General features: G+C 32.2%; 3 protein-coding genes across 5 annotated transcripts; 2 read left to right on the top strand and 1 right to left on the bottom strand.

Annotated features, from left to right (window-relative positions):
• Nucleotides 1–4,221, top strand: aay (phosphoserine phosphatase). Of its 2 annotated transcripts, none has more exons than XM_023158011.2 (6): nucleotides 1–421; nucleotides 705–855; nucleotides 967–1,101; nucleotides 1,956–2,101; nucleotides 2,494–2,655; nucleotides 4,042–4,221. In XM_023158011.2, the coding sequence occupies exons 2-6, from the start codon at nucleotides 725–727 to the stop codon at nucleotides 4,134–4,136; spliced, it is 669 nt and encodes a 222-aa protein (XP_023013779.1). In that variant the 5' UTR covers nucleotides 1–421; nucleotides 705–724; the 3' UTR covers nucleotides 4,137–4,221. The 2 variants fall into 2 exon arrangements, with proteins under 2 accessions (XP_023013779.1, XP_074038197.1); XM_074182096.1 differs by lacking the exon at nucleotides 1–421 and adding an exon at nucleotides 619–641.
• Nucleotides 4,222–8,586: 4,365 nt separating this feature from the next.
• RpL39 (Ribosomal protein L39) lies at nucleotides 8,587–11,485 on the bottom strand. Its single transcript, XM_023157997.2, has 3 exons — nucleotides 11,347–11,485; nucleotides 11,129–11,232; nucleotides 8,587–8,693 (listed from the first exon to the last, which is right to left on the bottom strand). The coding sequence occupies exons 1-3, from the start codon at nucleotides 11,347–11,349 to the stop codon at nucleotides 8,645–8,647; spliced, it is 156 nt and encodes a 51-aa protein (XP_023013765.1). The 5' UTR covers nucleotides 11,350–11,485; the 3' UTR covers nucleotides 8,587–8,644.
• Nucleotides 11,486–12,331: 846 nt separating this feature from the next.
• LOC111503607 (uncharacterized) lies at nucleotides 12,332–21,043 on the top strand. Of its 2 annotated transcripts, none has more exons than XM_023157960.2 (10): nucleotides 12,332–12,543; nucleotides 12,615–12,979; nucleotides 13,093–13,321; nucleotides 13,374–13,613; nucleotides 14,313–14,596; nucleotides 14,668–14,883; nucleotides 14,939–15,132; nucleotides 16,479–16,671; nucleotides 18,881–19,235; nucleotides 20,885–21,043. In XM_023157960.2, exons 2-10 carry the CDS (start codon nucleotides 12,640–12,642, stop codon nucleotides 20,985–20,987), a joined length of 2,154 nt encoding a protein of 717 aa, XP_023013728.2. In that variant the 5' UTR covers nucleotides 12,332–12,543; nucleotides 12,615–12,639; the 3' UTR covers nucleotides 20,988–21,043. The 2 variants fall into 2 exon arrangements, with proteins under 2 accessions (XP_023013728.2, XP_023013735.2); XM_023157967.2 differs by having other exon boundaries at nucleotides 12,352–12,375; nucleotides 12,544–12,979.
• The last annotated feature ends 149 nt before the right edge of the window (nucleotides 21,044–21,192 follow it).

The following is a 21,192-nucleotide window of genomic DNA, read 5'->3' as shown; positions in this document are numbered from 1 at the left end:
CAAAATCTACCAGTGGTATTTAGACAAAAGTGTTTTATTCATTTCATTTAAGTCAGTAGAATGCTTTTTAGCTATATCACAGAATATCGGAAATGTGGTTATACTGTGCCCAAATAACAGCGGGATCGCAAATACTTGTGGCAGTTTTGTCTGACATCGCGACATCAAATAAAACTGACAACCTGTCAACCCAACTCGTGGGATACATGTGGTTTTAAAGTTTGATACTAGTTCAATAATTAAATCAGTTAAACCAATGTTTGAAAGTGTCTGTGCGTGTTATGTTATCTATAAAATATGATAACTTAAGTGTCAGGGTCATAGGGTGACTTTCAAATAATAAATAATGATTTGAACTTGACGATGGAAATTTCTAGCATATGAAATGCATTAGAAAAGGTCGGTGAACGAATTGGTGTTGGTGAGTAGCACATGGATTATTTATCAAATAACGACAAGACATGGTTAAAACATGTGTTTCTGTAACATATAGACTAGATTCCAGTAGAAATTTTGGCCTTATTGTATGAATGAAGTATCCTTACTATCAAGTCATCCAAGGGACAAAAATCACTCGGATATGAATGTAATGTTTTCATATTTGTCCTGTATTGTTTCATGAAGCATATGTACTCTTCAGTGTAATAGTAACTTATGAGTAATGAAGCTTGAACTGAAAACGTGAATTGAAATTTGATTTTCAGGAGTTACACTTGAATATAAAATGGAAGAAGTTCAAGGTATTTTGAAAAGGGCTGATGCTGTATGTTTTGACGTAGACTCTACCGTTATCCAGGAGGAAGGAATAGATGAACTTGCAAAGTTTTGCAATAAAGGAAAGCAGGTGTCAGAAATGTAAGCAGCTTTCAGATAGGATTGTTTAGATACAGTTATGAGACAAATTTTTGATTTTTCAGAAGTCTCTTTTGACAATTCAATTATTTTAAGATCATGACTTTTTTTCAGAACAGCCAGAGCAATGACGGGGAACATGACATTCCAAGATGCCTTAAATTTACGGTTGAATATAATAAATCCAAGTTTGAATCAAGTCAAGGAATTTATATCCACAAAACCTCCAACTTTAACTCCTGGAATCAGGTGATTTTTATTGATTTATATAAGTTGGTGTTACCATCACTACATACTAGTTTGAATTAAAATTAATGTCCACACTGATCAGGTATATTGATTGCATATACTCTCAAGAAGTCTAATTTCTCATTTGCTTGTTAATTTCAATGTAAAATATATATATACAGAGAAAGAGTGGGTATTTAGTAGACCTGAAATACTTATAAATATGTAAAATCCTGAAAAATGTCTTTCCTTATGACTTCTAAATATGTACATTTTGTAGTTAATGTGTTGAAATACACTTATCTATCTATATATACTTTTGTACATACTGATGATGTCCAACAGGCTGAAACAGCAGCTTGCCTGCTGGCAGGACCATAATCAGTTGGGTTGGTGAAGGTGGTTTGTTTCACTCAGTCAATCGACCACTGTGAGAGCTGACGGTTCGAGCCCAGAAGCCAGTGGATCGATTTTCAGTGCCTGTCGTCCAATCCGTGCTAGGAATCGCACGTTTAAAAGCAAGACCTCGTCAATCCTTAGCTCGCACTAGACTTATGAGGGTTGCCTTTCGTGAAGTGGCAACATCTGATTAACAAAAAACATATTTTTCAACAGAATAAACACAGAGTTTCACATAAATTCACAATATTTCACATAAATATTATTTATTGAAAAAAAAAAACTGGGTTGTTTCTTCAACAAGCTATTGTCCTCTCTGAACACTTCTGGAGATTTGTTTGAGCAGAGGAATAAAGAGTTCTCACCTTTTAATATGCGATTCATAGATGTTATCCCTAGCAAGGGAAATCATCTTTCTCAAAAATCATTAATGCACAAGAATCAACATTTTGGCTTGATGCTGAATTATTTTTCAGGAAGTTGGTGGAAGTACTACACAACCGTAAAGTACTAGTATTTTTGGTGTCTGGTGGTTTTACAAGCTTGATTGAACCAATCGCTAAGCAGTTGAACATTCCAAGTGAAAAAATTTATGCAAATAGGCTCAAATTTTATTTTACAGGTAAGGAAGCTTCACAAGGTCATTGAAAAATTCTTAATGCTTTCAAAAACAAACATTTACTTTTCGTAGGTCTGTTGAAGGCAAATGATCCCTTGATTGACGATCTTTCACTTATGTATCATTCAAAAAATGACACAAAGATATTTTTTGATAGTTTGAAATATCAAGTCGTGTGAATTATTCATAAAGATCACATAACAGGGAGGAGTATATTTTCAAAGATACAGTAACAGTTCAATAAAAAATTTGACCATGAAGTATATTTATCTCTCTATTTGTCACATATTTTTATTTGCCTCTTCAGTAAAGTTTCTAATTTTCCAAAATATACATGTGAATCTCCTCAGTTTTACCTGATGAATTTAGAAAAATCAATGATTTCTATATTTCAGGTGAATATGCAGGTTTTGATGAAAATGAGCCTACTTCAAAAAGTGGTGGAAAGGGTGTGGTGATAGATCTCATAAAAAATAAGTACAACTGTAAAAATATTGTCATGATTGGAGACGGGGCCACAGATCTTGAAGCTTGTCCTCCTGCTGATGCATTTATAGGTATGCTTTGTATTATAGTGAGTTTAATTAGTTTTGCAAAATCGATTCAAATCACTTAGGACCTTTCAACTTTTTTTTTATATTTTACAAATTTTGAAAGGAGGTTTAGATGGCATTATGGCAAAATTTATTTCAATTTTGGATCATATTCCCTCTGCCTTTTCCATCAGTGGAAATGATTACTGTACTTTGTAGATTATGATACTAGTCTTGATGTTTTGAATCAGCTTTGATTTGTTAGGGAATTAAATTCGAAAATGTGTATGTTTGGTTTTTCTAGGCAACATGCATATATCACGATTTTTCTTTGGATAAAGGAAGGTTGAACCACCATTGTTCTTTGTTCAAATATTTGATGGAATTTTCCAGTTCTTCATAAAATTCCATAACTATAATCTGAATAAAACTGTTTTCTTACAAGTTAGTTCATTGAAAAATATTTTCTCAAGTATTTAGGTTTCAAAATTGACTACATATCCATAGCATTTTTTTTTTCAATTCAATTCAATTTATTCGATTCAGGTAACTGGAAATACATTTTCACATTTGTACATTTTGTTCAATATTTTTTTACATTTTGTTTGGGTATGGTAAAAGTTGATGATAAATAGATTCAACTTTAAATGTTTGGAGTTTAGAGGATGCTTACTTAGCATCTATTTCATGCCTCTACACCGGTTAATAAAAATAAATGAAAAGTTCAATATAATAGTTTTGAGTCTGATACAAGAATATAAATTAACATATTCTTTAGAAAATAGAGTGAAGAAAACGGTATCTCAAAAAAAATTACATGTATATATTTCCTTATATATTGGATAAGAGGCCTCATTATATAAAAAGTTACAAATCTTTTTTTTCATATGAAAATAAAATCAAAGAATGGAATTCATATATTGTTATTAAGCACATATTTTAAATTTATGTATTCATTTGTTATTTTCTTTTTTTTTTACATACGTTAATATACTTTGTGTATATATATATATATATATATATATATATATATATATATATATATATATATATATATATATATATATATTATAAAATGTCATGAATAAACTTATATTAGTATTATTATTATCTACTGATCTCCTGGACCAGGGTATCATAATTAACATTCTATAATTTCTTACCAAGATCCAAATGTTCTCACGAAATTAGCAGTTAGCACAATGTGTAAAATTTTCAAATGATTTGTAGGTATCATTTGTGATTCATTTAGTGATAGCTTGAAGCAAATTTCGTATGAGTTCCAAATTGTAGGTTAATACTTGACATCGTCTGTTTTTGTAGTGACAGTTTCTTTTTTCTTCGATGATTGGACCTATTTGTACCAAGTACTTCACTTGCATCAGCATTGAATTATAATTTTTTTTCTAGGTTACGGTGGTAACGTCATCAGACCAACCGTTCAAGCCAAAGCAAAGTGGTTTGTTCATAATTTCAAGGAATTAATTGACGTTTTGCAGGAGTAGTTTCGATTTGAATCAGAACATTTGTAAATATACAAAAGTGAAATTTTCCGCAATTTTCCATTAATAAAATTTTTATTCAGTTGTCTACCTGTTACTTATTTCTAGTTATACATTATTGTCCTGGAAAATAACGCTTCTGTACACCAGAATTAATAATAATAAATATCTTCGTTGATTATGAATCAAACAGAATGGTGTCTAAACAACATGCAAACGTTTTTTTTCCTATTTGGTTTGTACTCCAAACATTCATTATGGAATTGAATCAGATATTCAAAGGATTGCTACACAGTATAGTATATGAAAAAGGTAAAGTTTCACTTACGTGGAAAACTATGATCCTCAATAGCGGACATTGGATGTTTCAGAAAAAGACACTTGCCCTATTTCCTCTCCAGCACCAAAACGGACATTACAATATGTTCCACTATACTTCAGAAAACATCTTTAGGTTCTCAAGGGGCTCGGAAGTTTAAAGAAGAGAAATAAAATAATCACAAGACCAAATGAGTTTAAGTTATATTAATTTGATACTGTAACTCTCCTGGGCAAAATTATCGCCATCACTTGGTTCTAAAAATTATATTACTGTTTTTTGAAAAGAAACTTGTTATATTTTGCTAAGATATCAAAGACAAATACACTACTACTGCGGCAACTTGTTCTATAAAGGGTTGCCTATCCTTAGGTTGTGCCGCTCAGCTTATTTTCGCGACTTCGGGGAGGGTTTTTATAAATTTGCAAAAATCATGAATCAAAACATTTTATTGATGCTTTCAACTTCAGATACGCAATACATCATCTAAATATTACTAGTTTTGTAATTAATGAACCTTTTGGTTTAAAAAATGGTACAAAGGAATATCTAAAATATGATGAATACTTTTATGACTTTGTAAATGGGGATTATATTGCCATATAATTTCTTGGCAAGTATCAATTAGAATACCGAAATACTGAAGGATGAGGATTTAAATACTGCAGTTACAAATTTTTACAATATTCTCTATACAGCTCTGGAGTACTATGTTCCACTGAAAAATATAAAGCTTCTACTTTCCCAATATCGTTCAATTCTGAGCTGAAAAAATTAGTTTTCAAGAAGAAATCGGTTCACAGAGAATACAAAAATGGAAATTTTTATAAATATGAAGAATTTTGTTATTTGAGAGATAAGTGCGAAGCTTTGAGAAACACTTGCCATCAAGCATACATGAATAAAATAGAGAATAACATCAACAATAATCCTAGAAGCTTCTGGAATTATATAAATGATAAAAAAAATCACACTCCTTACCATCTAAAATGTATAATGATGACTCGTCAGCGAAAATAGTAATGATATTCGCAGAATATTTCTCATCAGTCTATAGTGATCAAACAGTTAACCAAATTCCAGAATATAAATTTAGTATGATGGTTGATACATGTAGTTTTAGCGGTGATATTAAAGAAATAATCGATCTAGTGATGTCATTATCTGGGAAATTGTCTACAGGTCCTGATGGAATTCCGCTATTGTAATGTATTTTTACCGTGGTCAAACCAATTCACATGATATTCAATATTTCCTTGAAATCGTCGATGTTTCCAGATTATTGGAAAAAACAGTTTTTTGACACCTATTCATAAAAGTGGATCACATAATGATATAAAAACTTATCGAGCAGTCTGTAATCAATCAGAATTACCCAAATTGTTAGACATCCTAATTACAAAAAAGCTAACATGGGATTGTAGACATATAATCATTAATCAACAACATGGATTCAGTAGTGGTAGATCTACCAGCACAAATCTGCTCATTTATTAACACTGTATAATAAATGCCTTCGAAAATAGACACCAGGTGGATTCTATTTACACAGACTTTTCAAAGGCATTTGACCGAGTAAACCACAACTTGTTGCGTATACTAAACGCTTTGGGTATTCAAGAAAACATTCTGAAATGGATTGAAAATTATTTAGGCTGCAGAGTACAAATTGTAAAATATGGTCTCAGTATCTTCCTCAATCAATTTCATCGGGTGTACCACAGGGTTCTCATTTAGGGCCATTGCTTTTCAACCTATTTGTAAATGACTTGAAAGATGTTATTCTTTATAGTGAATTTCTGTTGTTTGCCGATGACCTGAAGATGTTTAAAGTTATTCATGACTCAACTGATACAAAATTATTACAGTATATGATTTATCTAACTTTGTTCGCTGGTGTGATATAAATCTACTGCAATTAAATATAGACAAATGTCAAAAATTTACTTTTTTCCGAAAGAAAAATCCCATTCACTGGCCATATAAAACCAATCAATCTGAACTGGAAACAACAAACACAATCAGAGATTTAGGAATCACTCTCGACCCAAAAATGTCATTTAAACCCCATATTGCAAATATTACTTCTAAGCGCTAAACATGTTAGGTTTCATTCTTAGATTTGCAAATGAATTATCTGTCACTTCAATAAAAATCATATTGTTCAAAAAGTACCCTTTTGTCGCACCAACTATGGCCGGAATGAATCTGTAGGTAGAATGTTGAGACTTGCAAATACATACAATGTAGATTTAGAAATGTTTAATTCTTCTTTGGAAACATTTAAAGACTGAAAAGATTGTAATTCATTAGTTATACGATTTTTTTTTATTTTATATTTTTTCCTTAAACCCAGCTTAGATTACTGTTAAATACATATGTGTGAACTTATCTTATAAAAAATAGGCTTTGCCGTAAATAAATAAAATTGTCTATATTTTCAGTTATGGTGCTTGGTCAATTCATTTTAGGTGATTTTCTTCATGAGCATTACATTTATTTGTATTTATTACCCATACAGTCCATTAAAGACTAATTACATGGATAAACTGTTGGCAAATACACTACAATGAAAGCTATTAAATATAGATCTAGATTACTAAACTATTACTTACTGATACCAGACTTGTAGGGAGTCGTCCATAACTGCACTGACTGGATTCGTCAAATATATGTTTAGTTTGACAGAGTTGAATTCAATATTTGTTCTAAAATTGTTTTACGAAAAACTGATAGAGGTAAGGTCCAATCTAAATCCATAAGTAGATTGAAATTGTTTGCTAATTTAATCATAGCTAAAAGAGGTGCTCTCGATGATGTACATATTGCAGAGGTATTAAACATTGGTGTGGAACGTATACACCGTGGAGGTACATTAAATGGAAGCATATTGAGGATTTCTGGGGAATTTGTTAAATTGTTTATTAATTTATACAGGAATATCATTGATGTTAAAGTTCGTCTCTGGTCTAAGGATAGTATCTTGAATTCCGATCTTAATTGATATGTTCTGACGGTATTATAATTAGGCAACACGTGGTACTTTTTAAAATACAAATATTTCAACAGTTTGTTTTGTACTTTTTTCAAATTATTTAGATATGTTTGATATTCACCGGACCAAATAATTGAGGCATATTCTAGTTTAGGCCTGACCAGGGAATAATATAATAATTTAATGGTGTTAATATTGGCAAAATTCGATGTTTGTCTGATAACAAAACCTAAAATACGATTAGCAGACTTAATCATGTTATTAATGTGAGTGGAAAACTTGAATTGTGAATTATAGGTAACACCAAGATCCTTTATTTCAGTTACATATTTGGCCCTTGTGTAATCTGTTGCTCAAATTCAGGTGTGGAACCAATTTCGTGTTTCAGAAGCTGAATAACTTCAAATAAAGCATATCTGGTGTGCAAAACCAAGAGCCTTAGATGTTGTTTTTTCGTTACCCGAATTTATCTGCGAACTGAACCCCTGAGAAATATTTTGGCATAAACACTGAAGTGATATTATCCCGAAAAAAGTACCCCTGCTTTACAAAAGATGCCATTTTATAGAAAAAAAACGTCAACTTCCCATTGTCCTATTAGCAATCATTCATATATCAAACTAGAATCTGTCTCTAGCCATAGAAATAGTTTTTCTTTTACTTAGTCTAACTTTCCTATTTTGAACTTCTACTTTTCATATATTAAAACTGAAAATTTCCAAAACTGGAAAAAATTCAACAACTACCATTGACGCCCAGTTTACAAATTTTATGTTATTCAATGTTTAAAAGGGACAGTAGTCATTTTTACATACCAAAAATAACATTGTTATGGGGAGCTTCATATAATAGGAGCAAACTTATAGTACAGTAAAGTACTGTGTAAATTAAACATCTTTTAAAAAGAAAAAATGTGCTTTTCATCAGTAACTTCTCTCATTTGACAACTTCGCCTTCAACGAGAATTTTATAGATACTTCAGAATAACAAAATTAACTACATCTTGCCGTAACTTCTGCGGTACTTTTTAGAATGTGGAAGGTGAAAATTGCCAATAAGTTTTGATGGAAAAACTCGATTTCCTATTATTAAAAAAGAGGCTCTTCGTGTTTGGGCATTAGAAAAATTATACACCAGCAAAGTTTTGAAGGTTTTTACTTATTTATTAAATTATAATAAATCATAAGAAATAACTTATTACAACTTAAGCTTGGTTCTGCGCCAATGACGTCTCTTAGCGTTATATCTGAAAGAAAAAAAAGTGATTTGTTAAATTATATACTAGGCATATTTTTGGTCATAAACAGTAATTGATATATTCTTGAAAACTTGGCTCAATTACAAATCTTGGATGTGAATATAACATAAATATTTGATGTCACTAGTAGTTATTTTTCCATCGATGGTCAATACAAACCCAACATGTTCCTTGTTAAAAATATTATATTTCATAAGGAAAGAGGATTTCAAATCATGCTTGAGGAGTATGGAATAGAGGTAGTGAATCGTAAAACCAAGATTTGTAAGACTAGATTCAAGAAAATGTTTTCAGTTTGACTAATAGATTGATATACGGTGTACTTGTGATGCACTTTTTGCAACCTTTGGTGTAGTAATAATATTACTGGAGTTTTACCCAAACACCAAACCGTTATTTTTAACATCTCGACACGTGTTTCAATCACCAAGAGATCATCTTCAAGAGGAAGATTAACCTAAATTACATACAATATTGTCCTTATTTATACCCTAGATACCTCTGCTAGGTACCTGCGTCTTAATTTAAGTTTACATGTTGGCTTATCTAACGGTCAGGTAAATCTGATAATAAAATATTATTTCATCAAGCTATATAGCATTTCTACACTGTTATAGGCATCTAGATAGATGCCTGTTGTTGTTAACTTGTCTAAATAATGGTTTTGTTGCAAAATATGATGGGCGACTGCTGATTTTTCTGATCTTCCATATGTTAAGTGTGCTAAGTGTTCTTTATATTTTATTTTAATAGATCTTTCAGTCTGTCCATATTGCAGCCCTTACATTTAAATTATTAAATTCCAGACTTTTCTGAATTCTATATTTTGTCATTTGGATTTCCTAAAAGGCTCTATAGTGTATGACTTGTTTTAAATATCACCTTCATACTTAGTTCCTTGAAAATCTTTCCAAAGTTCTTCGTATATTGGTGGTATGGAACTGAGATATATTTGTCTTGGTTTTAGTCTTTTCTAAAAGTTGCAATTTCGTTCATTTTTAACCTAAACTTTTTTTCTTTATAATATCTATAATACCCCTCGAGAAACCGTTACTGACTGCAATTTTCTGTACTGTCCATATTTAGTGTTGGGATTAAATTCCAGTAATATTCATGATATACAGTGGTTTGTACAAAATTGAAAAATTAAATACATCTTTTACCATACTTTTGAATACATCAGTAAGGAACAGAAGTTAGACCAGAATGTAAGTGACTACAGACTGATATCTAAAGAGTTCCAAATTGAGTATGAGTTTAACTAGAGTTTATCGAGATTGTTTTTATTGAAATAATTGCTGTAAAGTGAAGGGTATTTTTTAATGAATTTCAAGAGAATAAATGAAAATTATATTTCATAAAAAGTAAAGGATTGGATGGTTCATTGCATTAATAATACAATAACTTGATATAATCAGTAACAGAGTAATTATTTGTGCATATTACTTGTAGGGCTTTGTCCTGATTCAATTTTAATAAGTTTGCAGTTCTCCTTGATCATTTGGAGCAGAATATGTTGTAAAATCAGTAGCACTTTGCAGCAATATATTAAAAAATAACCAGTGGGTTGACGTAGGTAGTTAGCACCACACACTTACTCACTCCTCAATCGACCACTGTGGTACGAACTGAAAGGTCGGGCGTTTGATTTCCACTTCCTATCGTCCAACCAGTGTTAGGAATCACAAATTGATAAGACCTCATTAGTCCTATACTTGCACAAGTTTCGACTTTTGAGAATTGTCGTTCATAGGGGAGCGACAGCTGATTAACGAAAAAACAGTTTTTTTTCACAGTTCAAATTAAATAAAAACTTTGGAGGCATGTAAGACTCATGTTTTAACTCAAGGTGAATTCATTAACTAATGATGGAACTGGCTGATACTTGATGAGAATCATAACTTATTCAACTAACACTTTGAGATTTTCACTGGAAAGTTTACAAAATCTAAACATGTGTTTCGCTATACAATAGCTTCCTCAGTTTTCATACTGACTCAATTCTACCTAATTTGTGCTTTTTATATTAACAATTTGAATAATGTTACCTACCTAGATAATTCCTGATAATTTTACCAGAGTTTAAGTAAAAAATAATCGAAAATTTCAAACTTACTCATTTAACAGAAATGAGTGCAAATTTTGCACTTCTCATAATACTGCAAGTGCTAGTAGATTCTATATTTTTTACTAGAATATCCAAATAATCAAGGAGACTTCAAGCTTACCGAAGCTGAGTAAGGATAGAGCCCAAAGTCAGTATTATCAACTTCTCACCACTTATTATTTCACTCTGAACTAATATGTTGAACTTTTTTTCCAGTTATTGCAATGAACCCAGCCAATCCTTTTTTATCAAAAAAAATACGGGGAAAATTAACTTTTATGAATACAATACAGTAAAGAAATTATTTGCAATTTACCTGATTGTGTTCCCTGTCCTCATTCGAACCCATTGTGGAATTGGTCTATTTTGTTTCAACTTTTTGGCAAGTTTCCGCTTGATAATAAATGTTTTGTGGGCAGACTGAAAAAAATAAAGTATAAAATAATCGTAATTGGATATTATCTTGTATTTCAAATTATTTATTCACAAAATAATAACAGGATGTTGATGAAATTTCAAGAAAAAAAATATTACCATTGTGCTCCACTAAACTATTCGCTAAAGAAGAACTGAACCTTAAAATTCGAAGCGCAGGCGTCAATTACAAGAACCTTTTACACTTCTGTCACCTGTCATGTCATTTGCTTTTATAGGCAATGAAGTACGTTCCGAATTGCACTACAATATATTTATCTCAGATCGCTCTGGATTCGCAACCACCACACGATTTTCAGAGTTTCCGGTGTTCGAATTTTCAGGACATGAAGTATCGGAGGTAAATAAATCTTTTCGTTCTGGTTCTGCTTGTGCAGCCTATGGTTGGAATAAAACTCACTCGTAATTAAAATCGCCCCGAAGCGCCAATTGATTAATTGTTGTTGTTGTTTTTCTTTGTTGTTTTTTATAATTTTTTTCAAACAGTAAGTTCAAACAGATCTACGCTTAAATTAAGTTGTAACTGACGATCTCACCACTTAAATACGTTCACTTTTCCACACCTTTTCCATTTATGTTCTCCCTTTTTCAGCTTCAATTTTGTTAATTCTTCTGGGTTATATTTTCTATTTGCGCACAGAGTTCCAGTCGTATGCGTTTTTCTTCGTAACAACTTTTTCGAAAGTCCTATTATTCGAAAGTCCACTATTATAAAAATTGTCCAGAACCTATGCATAGGCATTTAACGAAATTTTGTGTTTTCTCCTGGGACAATAAGCATCCAGCGCATAGGATGCATATTCAGTGCTGTAGGGAACCGCCACGTGAACCCAAAATAAAATTAGAAATCGGTTGCCATGCCCATAGCGCGGGATATATCGCTCTGTCCACGACATGTTAAGATTTGAAAAATGTTCAAAATCACATTTGCGTTCAGCAAATTTCTTACAACAATACTCGAGAGTGAATAAAATAAATAACTGAACGAATAATAGGGTTACTCTCCCAATCAATAGTTTTCTTTTGACGTGTACGATTGGAATTCGAATACCCTACAGGTAGTATGTTGATGAACGCACTCCACCCATCTAGTTTCAATTTCAAGCATGGCGTTTGTGTACTGCTAAAGTGCGTTGTTGTCAATTTTAGTTTCAATATTTTAGTTTTCAGACAATCTTAATAATTTTTGACAAACTAATAACTTATATTTGTGATAACGCAAATGAAACTACGTTGAAGGATACTTTCCAATAACTTAGAATTCCTACAAAGTTATAAAATAAGTGGAATTTTCAGGTAAAATAATGACCTTGAAACGTCGTGTCAACGTATCTTCGATTCCAGTGGCGGCGTTTTTAAATTTTTAGTATACCTTTGATACAAGAACCAAGAATGGATACTAGCAAATCTTCCAGAGATGGTGAAACCCTGGAAAATGCTGTCATTGACGAAAATAATGATTCACCTCAATACATGATCCATAGAGTTCCTGAAAATGCCCAGCTTTTAAGTACAGAGTTATTGCAACAGCAACATGGACTAGTTGTTGACTTGGGTGGAAATGATTTCATTCCCGTAAGCTATTCCTCTGAAGATCTGTTGTCTCAAGATTTAACTGATGAAGATAGAAATTTAGCTGCAGCTTTAGTGGCGGTACAGCTTAGTCAACAGCAGAAACAGCAACAGCTTCAAGATACTACTCTACCATCTCTTGTTGCATCTTCTACTTTAGGCATGTTTTAGGTTTAGTTCATATAAGTTGACATATAAATTGTACAATTTCTTATGAATGAACAGATGGAGAACCATTTTTACTTATAAAATCATTGATTTTCTCTAATTCAGGTGCAAAGATTTTGGAAGATCAACCCCTAATCATCAGTGAAAAATCAGGTGGTACAAGCTTTTTGCGTATCATCAATTCTGATAATATTTATGTCGAACAGCAATCATTACCCAAGTTAGTTGACGGTGTCAGATTTGCTACCGTGGATGATGATTTTTCTGAAGAAATCCAAAAATTACCAATTAAAAAAGAAGATGAAAAAGCTGATTCAGACAGAGAATCTTTTAGGTGAGCATATGAAATATTCAATAAATCATGATTCATTCATTTTTTTTTCTAGAAATGATCAACCTACTTCTAAAAAGAGCTTGCCACATAAAAAACGAATTTCAAGGAAACTCAAGAAAGTTACTAGCACCTCCCCTAGAAAGATTGTGTGCAACTTGTGTGAACAATCATTCAACTCTAACGATGAATTTGCACAACATGAACTACTTTGTCAAACTACTATTACTCCTGTCAATCAAGTCAATACCTTTAACTGTCAAATTTGTAATCAGCCATTCACAGAACAGCTCAAGTAAGTAATATTCTTTAAATATATACATTTTTACAACCAATTCAATCTTGGAATTATGGGAATCATAAATAATCTAGACTCTCGAAAAACCAAGGTACACATTTTCAACATTAATTTTGTAAATAAAACTCAGGTACTTCCAATTTGTAAAAATGAACAGGAAAAAGTGTTTTTTGTATAACTCAGTGTTCATATAACAAGTATTTGTTTTGAAAGTATTTTTCTTTTGAGTATGTTTATGTGAAAGTAGGTGTTTCAAGAGAGCTTATCTTCCAGTTTTGTATCTAAAAGTTACTTCTTTGCATGATCTACACATTTTTATTTAGAAGACTCCTACATTTTTTTGTATCAAGATAAATAATTAGAAAGCCAAAACATTTATTTCCCATATAAAAAGCATTGAATATGTAGGTTTTAGTTTTGTATAGATACGCCTGAAGATGCCATTGTATATTGAAACAAGTGTTGCGGTTTTGTAAAAGTGTTTTGTGAAAATCTCACAATGAAGTGTTCATTGAAGGGTTGATCTGAGAAGACACATCAGTCCAAGAAGAAATATTCGTAACTTGTTTTGAACTCTATGTGACAGAAAACAATTTGCAAAATATATAAATGGAGCTTCAATTACTATTAAACTTTCTATTAAATATTAGAATTTTAAGTTTATACGTCTTGGTTCACATTTTCTTCTCATTAAAGGTTTTTCGAGCATTTAAAGAAACATTATGAACCTGGCGGTGGAGGTCTTCCGACTTCTCCCCCTAAGACAGCCCCAGAAAAGAAAACCACATCTCCCGAGAAAACTGAGACAGTTGAAAATGAAAGACAGGAGAGTTTGCTTTCGAGCCTTTTGAATTTGACCTGCATTGAATGTAACAAAACATTCAGGAGACAGAAAACTTTTGAAGCTCACATGAGAGACATACACACTAGCAAGAATGAACCGCTGGATGAATTTAGCGAACCTGAGGATTTGATGGAAGGTTAGTGTTGAATACCATTTGTCAAGTTTCGTTTTTATTGATGAAATTTATTTTACCATCACATATATTAGGTATAAATGTAGTGGTGGACACAAATGAACCACATGATGATGAAGACGATTCTAAAGCATGGTACAGAGAAGAAGAGCTTCATCAAACGGAAGAAGATTTGAAAGAATTGGAAGCTGGCAGTGACCATATTTGTCATTTTTGTAATCAGCCATTTCCTCTAAGGGCCATTTTACTTCAACATCTAGTTACCTGTAGAGCAACAACTGGGAATACAGGTTGGAGAAGATATATTTATTAATTTCAACAACTGATTTCACAATTTTTTTTCAGAATCAGCTCCTCTCGCAGTGGTCAAAAAAATAAATAAGAAAAACAAGAAGAAGTCAACTCATGAGTGTGTCGAATGTGATCGGGTTTTTACTCATAAAAACTCCCTTGTGTATCACATGAGGAGCCATACTGGTATTCGTCCCCATCAGTGTGACCAGTGTGGAAAGAGTTTCTTTGCTTCCAGTGCTTTGAAGGTGAGAATTCAGCAGAGCTGTTTATTGAAGTCAGCTTTATAGATTTTTCAAATAACAACTTATAAGTTTATAATTTTATATATAGATAACAACTTATAAGTTAATAACAAGAACAAACCAATCTTTGTGAAGAATTTTAGTGCTGTGTTTGATGGAGAAGTAGAAAACCAAAATGGCTTTTTTTACAATAATGTATCTCTCCTAAAACTTTTTTCCTTTTCATCAAGTGAAATTCCTATAGCTGGGATTAAATTAGCTCAGTTGTTTGAATTTTTCACAAATTGTCATTGTGACAATAGACATTTGTCTTGTCCAGAGACAAAGTTGAAAAGTTTGTGGAAGAACTACGCCAATCGTCTTCAGAATTATTCAAAAAAGTTGCTGATGAGGTAAAGACTATTCTTTTCACTTAACACTTCTACAAGTCCATCTGGAGATTCAAAGTTTCTCTTGAAGGTAAGGTTAGAGTTTGATCCAAAGTGTGTGGGTAAATTCTTCTGATCTGAAAATATATTTTTTCATTTACCTAAGTGTGAGGTTGGTTTGTAACGATTTCTCCACTTCAAAATCAATAACGCTTATGTTCCTGGCAGGTTGATATTCCTATCTTGAGTCTGTAAAGACCTGTACTACAACCTGAAGGAATTTTATGACATTTCAGTCCCATTACTATATGAGAAAAAGAGATTTCCATGTAATTCAATCTTCATAGTTGAAGTTACTCACTTTCCATATAATGATGCAGAAATTAATGCCAAAAAATTTTTTATATATGAAATGAATTAAAAAACCTGGAAATGAACGTATTGAAACCTGATATTTTTCAGTGTCATTATTTTTCGAGTTTCACGGCCGTTGATTTTTGGAATTTCTTCCTGACGTTTTGCTGGCGCGAGTGGCTAGCTTCTTCAGAGGTTTAACCATCATGGCTTGCTGCCCGATCGGACAGCGAAACGTCAGGAAGAAATTTCAAAAATCCACGGCTTTCAAACTCAAAAAATAATGACACTCAAAACCTCAGCCGCGAAAGTCTAAACCATTTTGTCCTGATATTTTTATCTAACATTGACTAACATTGTATGTTAATAGATAAAATTATTTCAAATTGTAAACTTTTTAAATTTATTATAGCTTTACTTTATTTCGATTATGTTCTTGACTTGTGTAAAACTCAATGTTCAACAGCACTTATAAACTATTCTTCTATTATAGATATTTATTTATGAAAAGAATAATATCAATAATCATAATAATTAAAATTACTCACTGATAACCTATGAAAATTCAAGATCTGTGTTTTCTTCAATTTCACTTGTATTAAAAAAAAATTTTCAAATCCCTCTTAGGTTCATTTGCGACTTCACTCTGGTGACAAGCCTTACAGCTGTGAGCACTGCGGCAAGAGATTCCGGCAGTGGGGTGATTTGAAGTATCACATAACCTCCTTGCATTCAACCGAGAAGAACTTCCAATGTGAATATTGCGGCAAGGAGTTCGCTAGGAAGTACTCTTTAGTTGTACATCGCAGAATACATACAGGTAAGCATCATAGTCTCAGGTTGACTGTAGTTTTCTATAACAGGTATAAAAAACATTGGGAATTCTCCATTACCAAACAAGTTTTGCGAAAGAAAAGAATCCAGAAAATGTCACTTGAAATTTTGTACAATATTATGTACAATGAGGTTAACCTCTTAATAGGTTTTATTTATATAGCCCTTGAAAACATTCACTGATAAACTTCAGTTACTTTTAACAAAATTGTCTATCAGTAGTCAAGTTATGCTTGCTGGATATCACAGTATCAATTGTTCCCAATGAAGATTCACAAAGTTGAGGTGCTGATTGTCATTACTCTCAACGACGACACTATACGAGGCCCAACAAATCTAAAACACATAAATGGTATTTTTCTATATCCTTCTTTATCGTCAACTGAATCAAATTCGACACATTAATAATAATAAGCCAGTGTGGTACACTATGTACCAGAACTAAGTCACACTACTTCTACTCAGGGCATAAAAATGGCACTATACAGAGGAAAATTTTTGAACTGTGACGGTGTGGGCTAATATTCTCAATAAATTACCATACTGTTTGCAATAATTGTGGAAGATGCAAGAAACTTTGTGTTCCTTAGAAACTGATCCTCACGTTTATTAGACACATAACTCCAACTATCGGTTGGTCGATCGGACCAACCATCAGTACCGGGCATGGTCTCTTCAGAATGGTGTGAACCGTCTGAGTATCATGACCAAACAAATATGATTCCAGCTAGTCATGGAATCTCTCTGCATTAGCTGGGTTAGTTGTTGTTTTACCGTTGGGTATCTGCCACACGTTGGGTAACTACAATATATATATATATATATATATATATATATATATATATATATATATATATATATATATATATATATATAGTTTGTAAAACGATTTTCTGCTATTAGAAAATCTATTAAGACTTGAAAATCCTTACAAACGAAGTTGGTAGCAACAACTAGTGTACAATATGAAGCCAGAAAGTTAGGTTATATCTATGTGTCAAAGTTGTTTAAGGTATGGTATTATGTTCGAGGAAATGTCCACCTATACTAATAACATCATCTTACAAAAAAGATGTTTGCAAAAAATCTTTGATTTGCATATCAAAACTAGGTGCAAACAATATCATATAGAAAATGACACCAGAAATAGAACAAAAAAAACTAATCAATATAGTTTATTGTATGATTTTCACTGTAAAAGGGTTTTACTAAAACCGCGACACGTGTTTCGCTGTACAATAGCTTCTTCACGCATAAACTTATGCTTGAAGAAGCTATTTACAATAGCTTCTTACAATAGCTTCTTCACGCATAAACTTATGCTTGAAGAAGCTATTTTATAGCGAAACACGTGTCGCGGTTTTTGTAAAACCCTTTTATAGTGAAAATCATACAATAAACTATATTGATTAGTTTTTTAATATGGATTTTCATCAAGTATCGACCAGTTCTATTCAATTATAGAAATAGAACAGATATTTACAATATATTTCCATAGTTTTCATTTGCTAAAAGAAATATAACATTTTCTATCATAAGTACCAGAGTGACCTAGTCAAAACTGAAGTCTGTTTGAAAAAATCTGTTTTTCCGTTACTCAGCTGTCGCCCCCATACGAACGACAACTCTCAGAAGTTGAGAAACTTGTGCAAGCTAAGGACTAACGAGGCCTTACCTTTTAACGTGTGATTCCTAACACGGTTGCAGAATCATACCAGCTTCAACCAGATAAATTCTCTCGAGATAAATATCTGGTCGAGGCAGGAATCGAATCCACGGTCTTCCGATCGTGAGTCGGGCGCACTACCACCACGGCCAATTGAAGTAAAAGAATAAGTAAATCAGTTACTAATTTTTTGAAGACGCATATTATTTTTTAATTGTATCTACCCAGCATCATTTTCATCTTGATTTTTGTTATAAAATAGTTTATTTTCACTCAATTTCCAATTTTATATTACCTTTTTATTTAATAAATTTTTTCAAGTACATATTGAATGTGATTATATTTAATATATATAATATGCATATATATATATATATATATATATATATATATATATATATATATATATATATATATATATATATATATATATATATCAAGTTCTACATCTAAGAACAGGTTTTTGTTAAGAGGGAACAATCTAAGATTCCATATATAAATTGATTGAATCCTCGATCCTCTCTTCCAGGTGAGCGCAACTACAAGTGCGAATTCTGCGGCAAATCTTTCCGCGCCTCGTCCTACCTCCAAAATCACCGAAAAATCCATACGGGAGAAAAACCGCATACGTGCGCCGTATGCGGCAAACCGTTCCGTGTTCGGTCCGATATGAAGCGCCACCAGCGGACGCACAACAAAGGTCCGGGCGGCGCGAAGGCGTCTCGGTCGCTCTCCAAAGTTGAGAAACAAGAGGTTGTGGAAGAGGAGGAGCTAAGCAGCGAACTGCACATCGAAGACGAGGAAGCGGCTGGCCAGTTGTTCGCCGAATACACGACGCAGGAGATTGATGGAGAACGGACGGTTCGGGTGCCCAACAGAAATCTGTAAGTATGGCTGCATACAACAAATGTTGTATTATATTATAGACGCCAATTTCTCTTGTATTTGGTCACATTATTATTGTCTTTGACTTGCACACTTTTGAATTGGCAAGTTGAAACTCTAATGTGAACATCATGTACCGCTCAGCCTGGTTATCAGAGTGAATGAGTAATATCAGCTTTGGAAGAGCCACGATCTTGACTTGACTGTTAAGATGCCATAAGTCAGATGATGATAACTGTTTTTTACATGCAATTGTGTGATGTTTCATTTCATTATATGAAACCAAACAATCCCAGCCAACTTCAGTAGTAAGTAGCAAGTTCTGATAAGACAATTGGCAACACTGCTTGGCCATAAATAGGCCTTTTAATCATGTGACAAGCGCAAGTGTGTCGCCATGTTGAAAAAGCGATATTTTCAAATTTTCATACTGTCAGTCGAAGCACATAGTTGAAAACAATTGAAAATATGGCTGAATTGTCGTGGACGTTTGCAAAAAGGCGTTAGTTCAAATTCTATGAAAAGTGATCACGATAACCTGTTTCAATCAGGTTCCTTCTGTGCCACAAAAGTTCTGGCAGAATAATGGGAGCTATCCAAAAGGGAAACCCATAGCTTAGAATTTACTGTACATGTGTACGGTTGAACCACTTATTTGATGAATTGCATATCAAATTCTGTTCACCTTTCCAACAGTATTTGAAACATGCCATGGACGAATTTTCATTCCTCAAAATTTTGTAAATGGATGAGCCAAAGTAGATTTTTACCCCAAGTTTCACTAGAACATCGAATTCCAGTTCAAGTTTAACATTAAATAGTACTGAAATTGTTTTATCAACATTCTGGCAAAGGTTGTTACAAGCACACCGGTCTAATACTTCATTTGCCAACTTTGTTGCATTAACGGACATATTTATGACATCCTTAGCTGCTATCAAGCAAGATGTATATGGGCAAATAGATAAACTTTAATAAGAATACATTTTTAGGAATGTCATTGACTTTAACAATTGTTGAGAAACACCTAATTTGATATTTAGATGCAGAGTAGAATTACTCAAGTCTATCATTGACTTTAGACGTACCTATTGTACCTATTAAAAGTACCTATTTGATCCAGTGTGTGTGTGACTTATACAACTTTACTTCGTTTTCAAGTGACATGACATAATCAATCGAATCACATAAACTCAGATTGTACAAAAAAATACATGAACTATATAATAAAAAACATATTTATGCATTTTACAAATAATGAGGAGATTGCCAAAAAACTGAAAAGAAATAATCCTTTCTTGGACAGGAAAAACACTTGACAAATCAGGAACCAAAGAGGGTTTTGTCACTTCTTGTGGTTAAATGTGAAATGTGTTGATGTTCCCTGAATCTTTTTCAGATTCTCTGTTCCAAGTTTTATTGATGTGAAAAATACATCAAATTAATAGCAAATGCATGTACCAGTTTTATCAAATTAGTTTTTTAAGTACTTTTTCGTTTGTCTGAAAATTTTGAAAAAACTGAAGCACACTAGCCAATATTAAAATATAATAGTACAGTTTGGTAGTTTGCTCAACACCTATAACGTATTACTATGAAGTGTTCAATTTATTTGACATATTTGCTTATTAACTAAACATTTTTTCAGGTACATTAATGGTCATGAACTGTTCTTGGTGACTTATCCTAATGAAATAAGAGCAGCAGAACCGCAAACTGGTTCTACATGGGTTCACACTTCAAACACATAATTTTTTCATAAGTTTTGCAAATCTTTGCTAATATAGCCATTATTCTTTGTAGTAAATCAAGATAATGGTACATTACTTTTATGTATTCAATTTCAATTAATGTATGTGTATATATATATATATATATATATATATATATATATATATATATATATATATATATATATACATATATATGTATATATATAAGAATTATTTTTATTTT

Source organism: Leptinotarsa decemlineata, unplaced genomic scaffold (genome assembly GCF_025532065.1).
Source record: "Leptinotarsa decemlineata unplaced genomic scaffold, Ldec_3_MD MMD2_tig00026328_RagTag_RagTag, whole genome shotgun sequence".
NCBI classification, from domain to species: domain Eukaryota; kingdom Metazoa; phylum Arthropoda; class Insecta; order Coleoptera; family Chrysomelidae; genus Leptinotarsa; species Leptinotarsa decemlineata.
Note: the sequence above shows the minus strand (reverse complement) of the source record. Positions and strands in the feature narration are given on the sequence as shown.

Coding starts and splice junctions, on each gene's coding strand:
- LOC111503607 (XM_023157960.2), top strand. CDS start 12,640: ATGGATACTAGCAAATCTTCCAGAGATGGTGAAACCCTGGAAAATGCT. Junction 13,322..13,373: donor TCAGACAGAGAATCTTTTAG/GTGAGCATATGA, acceptor TTTTTTTTCTAG/AAATGATCAACCTACTTCTA. Junction 14,597..14,667: donor ACCTGAGGATTTGATGGAAG/GTTAGTGTTGAA, acceptor CACATATATTAG/GTATAAATGTAGTGGTGGAC.
- aay (XM_023158011.2), top strand. CDS start 725: ATGGAAGAAGTTCAAGGTATTTTGAAAAGGGCTGATGCTGTATGTTTT. Junction 1,102..1,955: donor ACTTTAACTCCTGGAATCAG/GTGATTTTTATT, acceptor ATTATTTTTCAG/GAAGTTGGTGGAAGTACTAC. Junction 2,102..2,493: donor GCTCAAATTTTATTTTACAG/GTAAGGAAGCTT, acceptor TCTATATTTCAG/GTGAATATGCAGGTTTTGAT.
- RpL39 (XM_023157997.2), bottom strand. Junction 8,694..11,128: donor AGGACAGGGAACACAATCAG/GTAAATTGCAAA, acceptor TTTTTCTTTCAG/ATATAACGCTAAGAGACGTC.